This window comes from Cricetulus griseus, chromosome 2 (genome assembly GCF_003668045.3).
Source record: "Cricetulus griseus strain 17A/GY chromosome 2, alternate assembly CriGri-PICRH-1.0, whole genome shotgun sequence".
In the NCBI taxonomy this organism is placed as follows: Eukaryota; Metazoa; Chordata; class Mammalia; order Rodentia; family Cricetidae; genus Cricetulus; species Cricetulus griseus.
In genome coordinates, this window is record NC_048595.1 from 156,894,837 (window position 1) to 156,906,898 (window position 12,062).

Genomic DNA, 12,062 nt, shown 5'->3' on the forward strand with positions numbered 1-12,062 from the left:
GGAAGTTTTGGTCCATGGTTGATTGGTCAAGGTCGTTTGTGTGGGTGCTAAGGAAATTCTGGTGGGGGGAAACATGTGATGGAAGATGCTGTTCATGTCACAGCATCTGGGGACAGAGCCAGAGGAAGGACCAGAGCTCAATACCCCTTTCAAAGGCACAGCCTCCATGACTAAGCTTCTTCTGCTAAGTCACCTCTCAGAGATTCTGCCATCATCCAACAGCACTGTGCTCCTTTGGGAGACATTTTATATTCAAAACACAGAAGTCAGTAACATATTTGGCTTACCACAACTGATTATACTTGAAAGATAGAATGTCATCTTTCCAACCATGACAGGCAAAGTGGGCAATTAAAATTGAGGAATTAAAACCATTTGGAAACTTGAGAATATCTGGGTTGGTAGATTGGCACTGGTCCAATCTAGCAAGCCCTGACTTTTTTTTCTCTCTCTGTCTCTGTCTCTCATTCTTCATCTTTCTCCCTTCCTTCTTTCCTTCCTCCCTTCCTTCTTTTCTTTTTTTCTTATCCTACGTGGTTTCTATGAGGAACATGACTTTTGAATGAGGCTTCAAATGTAGCTAGCTAGGTGTGTGCCTGGCTTTCAGAGTGTAGTACTGTGCTGTACTTCTGCTTGGCTGTGGCATAGGAATAGCCATTGCAAACATTACATATGTCAAATCTCTGGTTTTTCATCTAGAATAATAGACTAGTATGTCTACACCTACACATACCCTTTTATGTACCTCAAATCTTCATCACTGTACTACTTATGATACCTCATACAATGTAGATACTCTGTAAATCATTATGCTTGGAACACACAGACAAGGAGAAAATAGTAGACAAGCTCTGACAAGATCTACTTAAGGCCCGAGACTTTCCTTGTTAATTGAATTTCCAGATGCTAACCCATGCACTTTTGTGTTCACTACAATCAGAAAATCACCACCACAAAGCTAGAGGTGACTTCAGAGACCCTCTACTCAGCCTGCCACTTCACTGATTCCTCAATAGGTCATGTTAGCATAAGCTTGACCTTTGGCTTGCTTGTTCTTTCACTATTACAATGGAACCAACATTCCTAAGTTCTTGGTCATTTGATCCAAGTCCTAAACTTCCTGGTATCCTTAGGACTTTCTAATTCCTTGTCTTTTGACATCTCAAACTGACTGGTTAAATACTGGCTGTTCTGGAGACCTGCTATTTTTATTGTCATTAGGCTTCCTTTTAGTGAGGTTCAGGAATATCCCTGCCTGGGGTTTTGTTTTTCTTTAATACTTGTCAAAGGACCTGGTCATTCTTTCTTCAGGAAATTTCTTGTACTGCCTTTTCAATGCAGATCCATTAATTTGCACCTAAAATTTGGACTGTTCTTTATACTTTCAAATGCTGTTTTCTTGTTTTAAATCATCAGACCCCTACCCAAGACTCACTCACTCAGAACTTTTATTTTAGCAAAAGTCTCAAGTAGATAGGTGGTTTGCACATTCCAGTGTAGGAAGTGATGCCAATGGTCTTTGCCAAGCACACAGCATTCACTATTTCACTTAATTTCCACAGTCTAGTGAATTAGGCACCACTTCATCCTCCAATACACACAGGCAAATAGAGGCTTAGCCATGATGTAAGAGCTGCCTACAGATCTTGGCTGAAGTTCAGGATACTATAAGCAAATACTAACTAGGTCACAAAAACTGGACTAGGCAGCAGGCAGTCCTGGCTGAGGATGGTGCACTGCATTCTAGAGTAGAGGCATGGATGTGCCAGGCTAAGGCATAGGGGAAGTTAATCAACATTTGAGGCAAGGCTAACACCTGTGCAGAGGCTCGGGTGTGGGGGCCAGGGGAGAACATTCAGACATCCTCAAAGCAGAGAGGACAAGAATGTAGCAACTAATGAAGATGATCAAGTGACACAATGGCTTTGAAACTTGCTCAGAAGTTTCAATGAGTGCCAACAGAAGGGCTGAGAGTATTTGTAGGTCCAAGCAGCTCTAAAGAACTCTGCGATAAGCACAAAGAGAACAGAAGAAGAAGAGAAGGGTGGATTCAAAGTGGTACACCTGGTCATAAGTGCATGTGTCAGGGTGGAGCTTGTTTGCCAAGGGAAGTGAGAGCACACAGTCCACCTCTGTCAGTCTCTATTCTCTTCTTTCCCGAATTCTTCTCTCTCTCTCCTCCTGGCACATGAGACAGATATGGGGATACTCTGGCACCAGAAAGCACAGAGCACCAAGACTGCCTTGTCTTTCATAGTAGGGCCTCCTTAAGTGCTCCTTACACACAGTAGGGCTGGACCCAGGAGCGCTCCTTCTCCAAAGAGGAGCAGGTGGCTAGCTCATGTTACAGAACTCCACCAAGTGGATGAAAAGCGCTGGTTGCTCAGGTTTAAGATGGAGCTCTGTCCTGATTCATGGTCTCAGAACTATACTCAGGCTGTCTTCCCAGACCAGGAGGAACTGAAGAATGATTCTATTTGCTAGCTTTCCCCTAAGCCTGTCAGCCTCCAGCACAACGAGGCAGCACTGACTTAATGACTCAATAAGTGAGGAGAGAGAAAGGATTTTCACAGATAACAGAGTTTAGGCACAACACACTTTTCACAAGGAGAACTCAATTTTTAACCTCTGTTTTTAAAATGTTGTATTTCTTGTTTGATTTTCTTTTTTTGTTTCCAAGAGTGTCCATCAGAGTGATGTGGCTGAAACTGGGGAAGAAAAGCAATTTCCCTTTTATGGTATAACAGTAGTTTTAGTCACGTGAAATGGCTCCCAGATTTGGGATGATCCTCAGCTGCTAAGTGAGTATGATTTGAGATTTTAATTGAGAGCTCTTTGGAAATAGCTCACAGGTTTCTTGCCTGTTCGTATATGCTTAGAGGACTGTGCTTTTCCATTCAAATAGCACGGATTTCATCACTGAAGATGAATGAAATGCATGTCAAACTAAGCTCTTTTATTGAATTTGCTTTTTTTCTCCAGTGGGAAAAGGCTCAGTTCTTATAGCTTACATCATCTGTGAGCAGAAGTGCCTCCTGCTAATAGATGTCCTTTTATATTGAGGAGTCGGGGAGAAGCCTCAACTGTCTCCAGCTGTGGAGGGTTTGTGGGAGAATCTCTTGTTTGTTTTGTGTGTTTTCATCCTCTTGTCTTGTAACAATACATAAGCCCAGAGTATGGCTGGCCCGAAATGTAGAAGGCTTAGTAGGTAAAGGGAAAAGAAACTGAATTGAAGAAATTCAATTCAAAGAAGCACAAAATTTGGTGGCCTTGTTTAGAATAATCTGAGAAGCCTGAGCACTGGACCAGGCATGGTAGTATAAACTTGTAACTTGAGTACTTTGGAGAATCAAGGGTTCAAATTACTTGGGGCTATAGAATGAGACCCTGCTTTAAGAACACCCAAAACCAAAGCAATCAATTATGTGAAGGATTGTCTACGAGTGTGTGTGTGTGTGTGTGTGTGTGTGTGTGTGTGTGTGCTTGTGTATGTGAGTGTATATGTGTGTGTGTGGTGTGTTTATGTGCATGTGTGGTGTGTGTACATACATGTGTGTGTGTATGTGTGCATGTGTGTGTCTGTGGTGTGCATGTGTGAGAGTGTGTCTGTGTATGTTGCAAAGTGTGTATGTGGTATATGTTCGTGTGTGTATGTGTGTATGTGTGGTGTTTGTGTCTATGTGTGTGTTTGTGTGTTCCTGTGTGTGTGTGTGTGTGTGTGTGTGTGTGTGTGTGTGTGTGTGTGCATGATTATGTATAAAGTTCTCTAACTGAAAGGTGACCTTTTCTTGGCCATTCCTCCTTGTTGGGGCCACAATAGGTAACCCTTTGATCTTTGACCCTCTTCCTAGTGTTGCTAACTATTGTTTTGATCACATGTGAATCTCAGCTCTCAGGAGGCCTCAACAAGAAAACTACTTGTTTAGCTATACCAGAGTTACTAAGTTGTTCTGAGGGTGCACCCTGTGTTGTTGGAGGGTATTTTAGTTTGAATTGACTTCCATTTCATTTGCTTCTTTATTCACAGAACACTGAGCATTTACCTGGCACTAGCTACCCACTAGGCATTCACTCACTAGAAGAGATGCCAGAACTGCAGGAGAGTTGGAGATTGTCCAGGTTTATTTGTTTGTGTTTGTTTTGTGTTTTACAGAGATGAGGATTCATGCAGTCTAGTGTGGCTCAAACTGACTCTGTAGCTGGCCTTGAATTCTTAATCCCCTGCCTTAATCCCCAAAGTACTGGGATTAAGTAACAACACCCAGCTCAAGATTGTCTAAGACACCAGAAAACTTGTACAGTGTCTTACTGTGGAGAGCTCTGAATGCCAGATCACTGTCTACACCCATCAGGTTTCACTGAGCAGTCACTCACAGCTAGTTTATATGGTCTCCCTTTCTTCTTGGTGCTTTTCTCTGTTGTTTCTGTGCAAATGCCCATTTTCTCTTTCTTACAACTTGCTTTCTAGCACTTGAGAACCACACCTCATGAATATGCTTGTCCCTTTCTTTTATTTAATTAAAATTATTGTCATACAATATATTTTGATCATATTCCTTCCCCTCCCTCACTTCACCCAGGTCCACCCCACATCCCTACCAACCTAAGTTCATGCTCTCTCTCTCTCAAAAAAATAACAAGAAGAATAAAAGTCAAACAAACAAAAACACCCACTAGCACAAACAAGACTTATACAAGTTTAGACCAGACAAAATTCCATCCATGGGGAAGAAAAAGTGGACACAAAGTCCCCCCTCCTTACCAAGAAGTTGTTTTCAATGGATACCTTCGGGGAAGGGAAATCCAGTCTTCTCTGATGTAGCAACACAGGGGTATCAACCCCAGCCCAGGGCAGACTACATGCCCCAAGAGCAGCTGGCCAGCAGAAAATGGGATCCATGTTTTTGTGTGCCTTTTTTTAAGCTTCTGAAAATAATGCCCTAGTGTGGCATCACATGGAACATTTTCTACTAGGGCTCTGGGAGCTCAATGGACGTCTCTGAAGCAGCCATATTCTTTAAAGATCTGCAAACAGCTCAACTTGACTGAGGAAAACATTGTGACTATAGAAAAGGGGAAAATTATCTTGGGCTGTGTCCTTGGTGTCTTATTACCTGCTTCTGCAGCAGGCATGGCACCTCTTACCTTTTGAGTTTCCTAAGCTCACCACATTGATCCTCTACCAATCCTGCAGCTGAGAATATGACAGGGACACAATTCAAACCCCCTGCTTGCCTATCCAGTGACCCTAGTGTGTGTTTTATAAATACACTAGTTCATGTACTTTCTTTTCTCTGGCTATGAAAGTCTCTATGAAGGTGGACAGATGTTAGATATCTGTAATTGCACACATGGACTATGGAGGCAGGAAGGTAAAGAACTCAAGTCCACCTTCTGCTACACAGCAAATTTGAGGGCAGTCTGTGCTACATTCATTTCTGTCTTTAAAAAAATCTATTCAAAGCCTGAGGGGGTCAAACATATCACAAGAAAAACCACAGAACCAACTAACCTGGGTTCATAGTTGCTCACAGAGACTGAACTGACAACCAGGGAGCCTGCATAGGACTGACTTAGGCCCTCTACATATATGACAGTTGTATTGCATGGTCTTCTTTTGGGACTCCTAACAAAGCAAACCAGAGCAGACCCTAATGCTTTGGCTGGCTTTTGGGAACTTATTCCTCATACTGGGTTCTCTTGCCCAGCCTTAATACAAGGAGAGGTACTTAATCCTACCACAGCTTGATATGCTATGTTTTGTTGATATCCATGGGAGGCCTGCCCCTTTCTGAACAGAAACAGAGAAGGAGTGGATGGGGGGAACAGAGTGGAGGTGGTGTGAGGGGCTGGGAGGAGAGGAGGGAGAAGAAACTGCAGTCAGAATGTAAAATAAATAAAATTAATGAATAATAAAAGTAGATTAAAAACTCCAAATAAATAACAACAAAATTACACTTCCCCATGATGTAATATGCCATTTATAACCAATTCTCTGTCCCCAAGTCATAACCACTCACATTTGGCTCAGAATAAGCAGATAAGATACAGTTGGTAGTTTCATCTCCACAGCACCTTCGTATTTCTTTTCTGTCATATCCACCCTGGCCTCTATCTCTAATTGAAAACACCCTGAAAAATTTAACATGCTCTTTCCATAAACAGCTAGAAAGGCACTGGAAATTCCAACATCATTCAGATCAAGTTTCTAGCTGGAGCATGACAGAGCATGGCAATGATGTGTGTGACCCAGGCAGCTCTGCTGAGGAGGAAACAGTTTGCACGCTGCGCTGCACTGTGCTGTTCACAGACATTATCAGCTTGCTTACAGGATTGAGAAACACATCAGGAAATACATTATTAGAACTGTCCTTTACCCACTATACTTAGACCAATTTATTCACCTATCTATCTATCTATCTATCTATCTATCTATCTATCTATCTATCTATCTATCTATCTATCTTAGACCCACCTTATCTTCTTCATGTCTTGTTCTAGGATGGATTTGAGCATCAGTCCCCAAAGAAATACCAGGGCAGCTTATTATAAATGCAACAGTCTTGCTGATGATATGACAAAACAAAATATTAAGCATAGTACAAAATAATATATTGTTAAATATTTGGGAACATTTTCCATAAGATTTTTAAAAAGAATCATGAAGGCAATGTTTCTTTTTCATATTTCCCTTTATGTTTCCTAATGTCAAAGGCAATGATATAAGATTATCCATATATGTATTAGATACAGAAAAATAGTTATTGTCGTCTTTGTAACTTTTGTAAATCATTCTACCATGAAAACAAGAAGGTAAGGTTTTGACTCTATGCCCATTGGGAGCAAGCACAAAATAATAAATCATAATTTTTCTGCTAAAAAGATAGCTGGAGGGCAAAGGGGATGGTCTTTCTATTAGTTACCCATGACAGGCAATGGTGGAGGAAATATCATGCATAATTCACAAATCATGTGCAAAACAGCAGACATACAAGAGGCCTGTGTCAATGAAGGACTCCAGGCATCCTTGTATTGTGACAAAAGTAGCCAGTCTCTCTCTCAATTCAGAAAGCAAATTGCAAGCTCTTACCTTGGAGGGCCTGTAAGCTGTGGGTCTGCACAATAATGCAGAGCTGCAGGACCAACTGCGGAGCACTTTCCAGAAAGGTGGCTAGCAGGTGCAGCATGCTCACATCCGCATACTCATACACCATCCTCCAGTAAAACCGCCACCTGCCACTTTCCCCACTCTGCCGACTCCGAATACCTAAGTATATTGTATGCAAATACCTGAAAGAAAACACAGAGAGAGGATAGAGATGAGTGACAACTTGAAATTCAAACTCCTAAATCATTTTCCTTTGGTACAAGTTACCATATTCATGCATGTTCACAGAATGAGGAAATTGGTCACTATTAGAGCACCCACAGTCTCACAGCTCAGTTTGGGAGATCACAGCTCTGTAAGTCTCAGGCATCCCACTGAATTGCAATATGAAGGTGGGAGGTTTATGCCAATTGTTTTTATTCATATTTTGAGCAGAGGAAAACAATACTTTTGCATTTATTTACTGCCATGTTAGTAATGTACTCCAGAACATTAACTACCAGAGAGTAAAGTGTCTTTTATTTATGTACTCTTATCCCTCCAATTAATTTATATACTTTTATTCACTCAGTGAGTTCATACTAAACACAAGGAGCATCTATCATTGTGTATTTTCCCCCCAAGGAAATGTAAACCTGTTGGAGAATTTTGGATAGAAAGGAAAGGAATATGAATTGCATTTTATCACCATTAGTTATTGCTTGAGAAATAGAAGGCAATAGGTAAAGGAAGAAGCAGCAGCATTGGCTTGAATTATTGGAGGAGCACAGCTGAGGGAAGATGCAAGTGGTACTTGTGGTGGAAAGGTATCTTAGTTGGGGTGTATCTTATACTTCATGGACATCTTTTGCATTTTGAGGGACCAAATTAATGAATAGATGCACAACTACATTGCAATTGTCTTTGAATTCCCACAGAGGACTCTCTGAGTTATTTTATTTCTTGGTTCCACTGGGAGGAAGTCATGCCTATTCATGACATTTTGCTGCCATGGGTTTAAAGGCTGCAAACCAGCATTCTGGTCTGTGGTCTTCAAGGACTGGGACTCCTGGAACAAGAAAACATGATTTTCCCAGCACTTTGAACTCACAATAAACCCAACACTATTGACAGGATTCTTCTGTAGAAGAAAACACCTATTTAGTGTATTAGAGTTTCACAAGTATGAGACTTAAAATGAAGCCTTCCAACAATACATATACAGAATCCAAATACTTTGCAAGCGAGGAGAGCAAGGAAAGTTATAACACTTCTTGGGTAGTTTTCTGAGATTGTATTTAGTGTGCTAGGATAAATAACATCACGTGTAGCACCTTACCCACTTCCTGTGAATGGCTCAATAACATTAGTATATTCATATTGCTGTGCATGTATACTCGCCACACACTCACAGAAGTCCTTTCCTCTCACAAAGCTGTTTGTGAGTCCCTATGCTGATTAACAAACTGCTCTTACCCTGACTCCATCCTCTACTGCCCTGGCCTCTGGCAACTTCCAATCTCCTTTCTGTTTCTGTGAACATCTTTTTCCTAGATGTTTGTGATTTAAGTTTGACTATACATTTTCTGTTCATTGATTTTTTTTTACTTCAATTACTATAATATCCCTAAGGTTTATCTACACTGTGGTAAGTGTCAAATTCCATTCTAGATAGGAAGCTTTTAAGTGCATGAGCCTTTACAATATACTACTTGATGTGTCTAGCCTACAAAGAGTGAAATAAAAATATTCCCTAATAAGTTCTTGTCTATTATAGCCCAAAGTCTTCCCCTAGAAGACAAGAGCAGGGGAGGTCATGTGAAGTACCAAGCTAGTGATATACCTGTGCTCTTTATATGTAATAATAGATACAGGTTAAGAACATGCGTAAACATGTTACAAAAATATACAGTATGAAATTACTTATAGAACAAGAGGGATTGAATTTCAAGTGCCCAACAGGGTGTGAGTTGAAACAGTCTGCGCACTCATTGTACCTTAGGAGGACAGCTCCCAGGACTCCCTTCAGATACCCAAATCTTCAGATGTTCAAATCCCTTACAGAAAGCCTGTGCACACCCTCCCCATCTGGTCATAATCTCTTGATTATTCATAACATTTAATATAAAGCAAATGTGAAGTAACAGGAGTCATACGGTATTGCTTAGAAAGTAATATCAAGAAAGTTGTGTACACATTCAGCTCAGATATGATATCTTCCATTTTGGAACCTCTGTTGGTTAAATCTGCAGGAACTTTTCTAGTCCTCCTGAGATTTATCATTTGCATATGTCTATTTCTCCTTGTACTTGTGACTCTATGATTTCCCCACAGATCATTTTCACTACTGACACGAGTTTTTAAAGTGCCAATCCTCAATTTGGCTTCTTATATGGACCATGGTAACTAAATCATAACAATCCCTACTTCGTGTTTTCACTGCAACATTATAGCCTAGAATCATGGGATGAATAAGCTAGAGGGATTTGGGGATCAGTTGCCAGGGCTACAGGACTGAGAAATGAAGATGGCACCAAGATCCCAGGTATTCTGATGCCAAGACTATAATCTTTTATTATGTCCATCTGGCTCTAGTAATTCTGGAATTTAACACATGTCAGACACAGACATAATTCACTACATTTTCCTGTCTTCTACATGCTTTTGTTGTTATAGCTGAGAGAAAATAAGTGTCAAAGTGAAGAATTTTAGATCTAGATAGAATTTGGATTGTGATAGCAGTTCCAGTACTCGGGAAGAATGATGTGTTTTCTTAGCCTACACTTGCATTGTGTAATTTTTAAAGGATACTAAATCTTTAAAAAGGAGATGAGATTATGTGCATAAATTATCTACTGAGTATCCAGTAATGTCAGATGTCATTTAGAGTAAGTCTATCTATTTCAGGAGTTAGTTGGAGAATATCAAAGATACCCTAAGCTTTGTATTTTCTTATCAGTTTTCTCAAGTTGTCTTCAGTTATACTCAAGTCATCATGTGACTTAAGGATGTGTGAGGACCACCTTTTCTCAGGTGTTATAAATCCAGTAGACAGTCATAGCTCTGTTTTGATCTCCTGTCTTCTCATTGGTGTCCTATATAAGCATCTATCTGTTGTCTGTATATCTAATCTGCTCGCTCATCTATCATCTACCTATTCATCTATATCTACATACCTACAATTTTCATATCTATCTGCCATCTGTATACTTATTTAATCTGTCATCTATAATCACTATCATTACCATTAATCAGTAATCCGGTCAATTGAGGTGCTGCAGACTTCATTATGACTATACATTTATGGCAGGAGAAAAAGATGGATAACTGCCAGTCTTTAGAAAATAGCTTTTGTACATTTGAAACAAGTAAGCAAACAGAAATTTTGTTTCTGTGACATCTGTGTTTGCATGATCCCACTGGAAAAGTATTTGTTGTTCTTGGATTCTATGTGTCCTATACTCTGACTTGGAGTTTCTATAGATGAAATTAGCAAATATGGTACCTCTCTCAAAATCATTGTGAAGGATAGATAACAGGCTTTTCACACTTCTTCCTCATTTATTTTCCCGGTATGTGGCCCAAAAGGACAAGAAGTCTTCTAGAATGAAGGAACTCATGGTGGAACTTCTATGGGTATCAACATATTATAGATGTTATAGATATACAGGCATTTATAAATACATATATAAATGTTATATGTGTATATTATATATGTAAATGTCTCTTTAAAAAGGAAAAGTGACTTTTTTATTTCTGTTTCTCATTAGAAATTTTTTTGTTGTCATATTTATTCAGCCATGGATTCTAACAGTGTTTCTGTCAGGGTGTATCATTTGGATGCTCTTCCAAAGGGAAGAGCTTTCCAGCTACCACCCTACTGAGAAACAGGTTTTCTAATCAGTTGATAATCTAAGCTGAGGTTCAGGTCAGGTGGAGCAAGGGAGCTCAGTATGTTTTCCTTTTTGAGACTATATTTCTGATTCCCTGGTGGTTAGAGAACATACATCTCAGAGGATAGTGGTGGCTAGGGACAGTCATAGTAATGGAAGCCTCAATTCTTTTCTGATACTCATACTATGGCCAGGAGAACTCACAAGAATTTTACTTATGGCTAAAATTTACTTGGCATAATTACCAAAGAGCACCATTTAAGCAGGAACAAAGTTTGAAAGCTTTGCCATCAAGGATGAAGTCCTTCTGAACTTAAGAATACATTAAACAGCATGGGTCTTTCATCATTGCCACTGAAAATGCTCCTCATAAAGCCCTCTTTGAATTGTCACTGTATCATCCACATCTTTGGAAGGACAGCCATGGACACAGCATTTGCCTTTCTTAGAGTAGGACTCAGTGTTTCTCCAACTGGTCAGCTCTCATTATTTATTCCAAGGGAAGCATGTTAATAGAAAGTGTAAGTTTTCTTACACTGTCAAAGACCACCAGGCATTTTGCATCAGTTTTCTCAACATAATTTCAAACCATCGATATTTCACTTTCCTAATTTCATTACTATTGTTGAAGATGTTGCCACAAACACACTAATAAAGACATGTGTATGTAACCTACTTCTAATACAACACAGAGAACATCAAATCACCAGGCATTCTGAAAATAGAAATTGCATTGAAACTCCTAGCTCCTTTTGATCAACACTTTTCAAGTGAAAAAAAGCACACTGGAGCCAGTTATGGTGTCAAAGATCCATAACCTTCTATAGTCTACTCAAGAGACTGAGGCAGCAGTATCACAACTTTAACTCTGGCCTTCACTACAGAGTAAGTTCAAAAGTACCCTGGGCAACTTAGATAGATCCTTTCTCAGAAAACGCAGTTTACAAAAGAGAGTTGGAATATAACTCAGTGGTGGAGAGGTTACTTAGTGCCACAAGGTTCTAGATTGAGTCTCTATTACTGCTAAAACTTCAGGCTGAAACACAATACAACAAATGTGATAAACTGGGGAAGTGGGGTTG

At 39.9% G+C, this 12,062-nt stretch overlaps 1 protein-coding gene across 1 annotated transcript in view; it reads right to left on the bottom strand.

Moving 5' to 3' along the window:
- Xkr4 (XK related 4) overlaps nucleotides 1-12,062 on the bottom strand; it is a 377,575-nt gene that overhangs the window by 141,365 nt on the left and 224,148 nt on the right. The window contains 1 exon segment of the mRNA XM_035440031.1: nucleotides 7,091-7,290. Coding sequence (XP_035295922.1) covers nucleotides 7,091-7,290 — 200 coding nt within the window.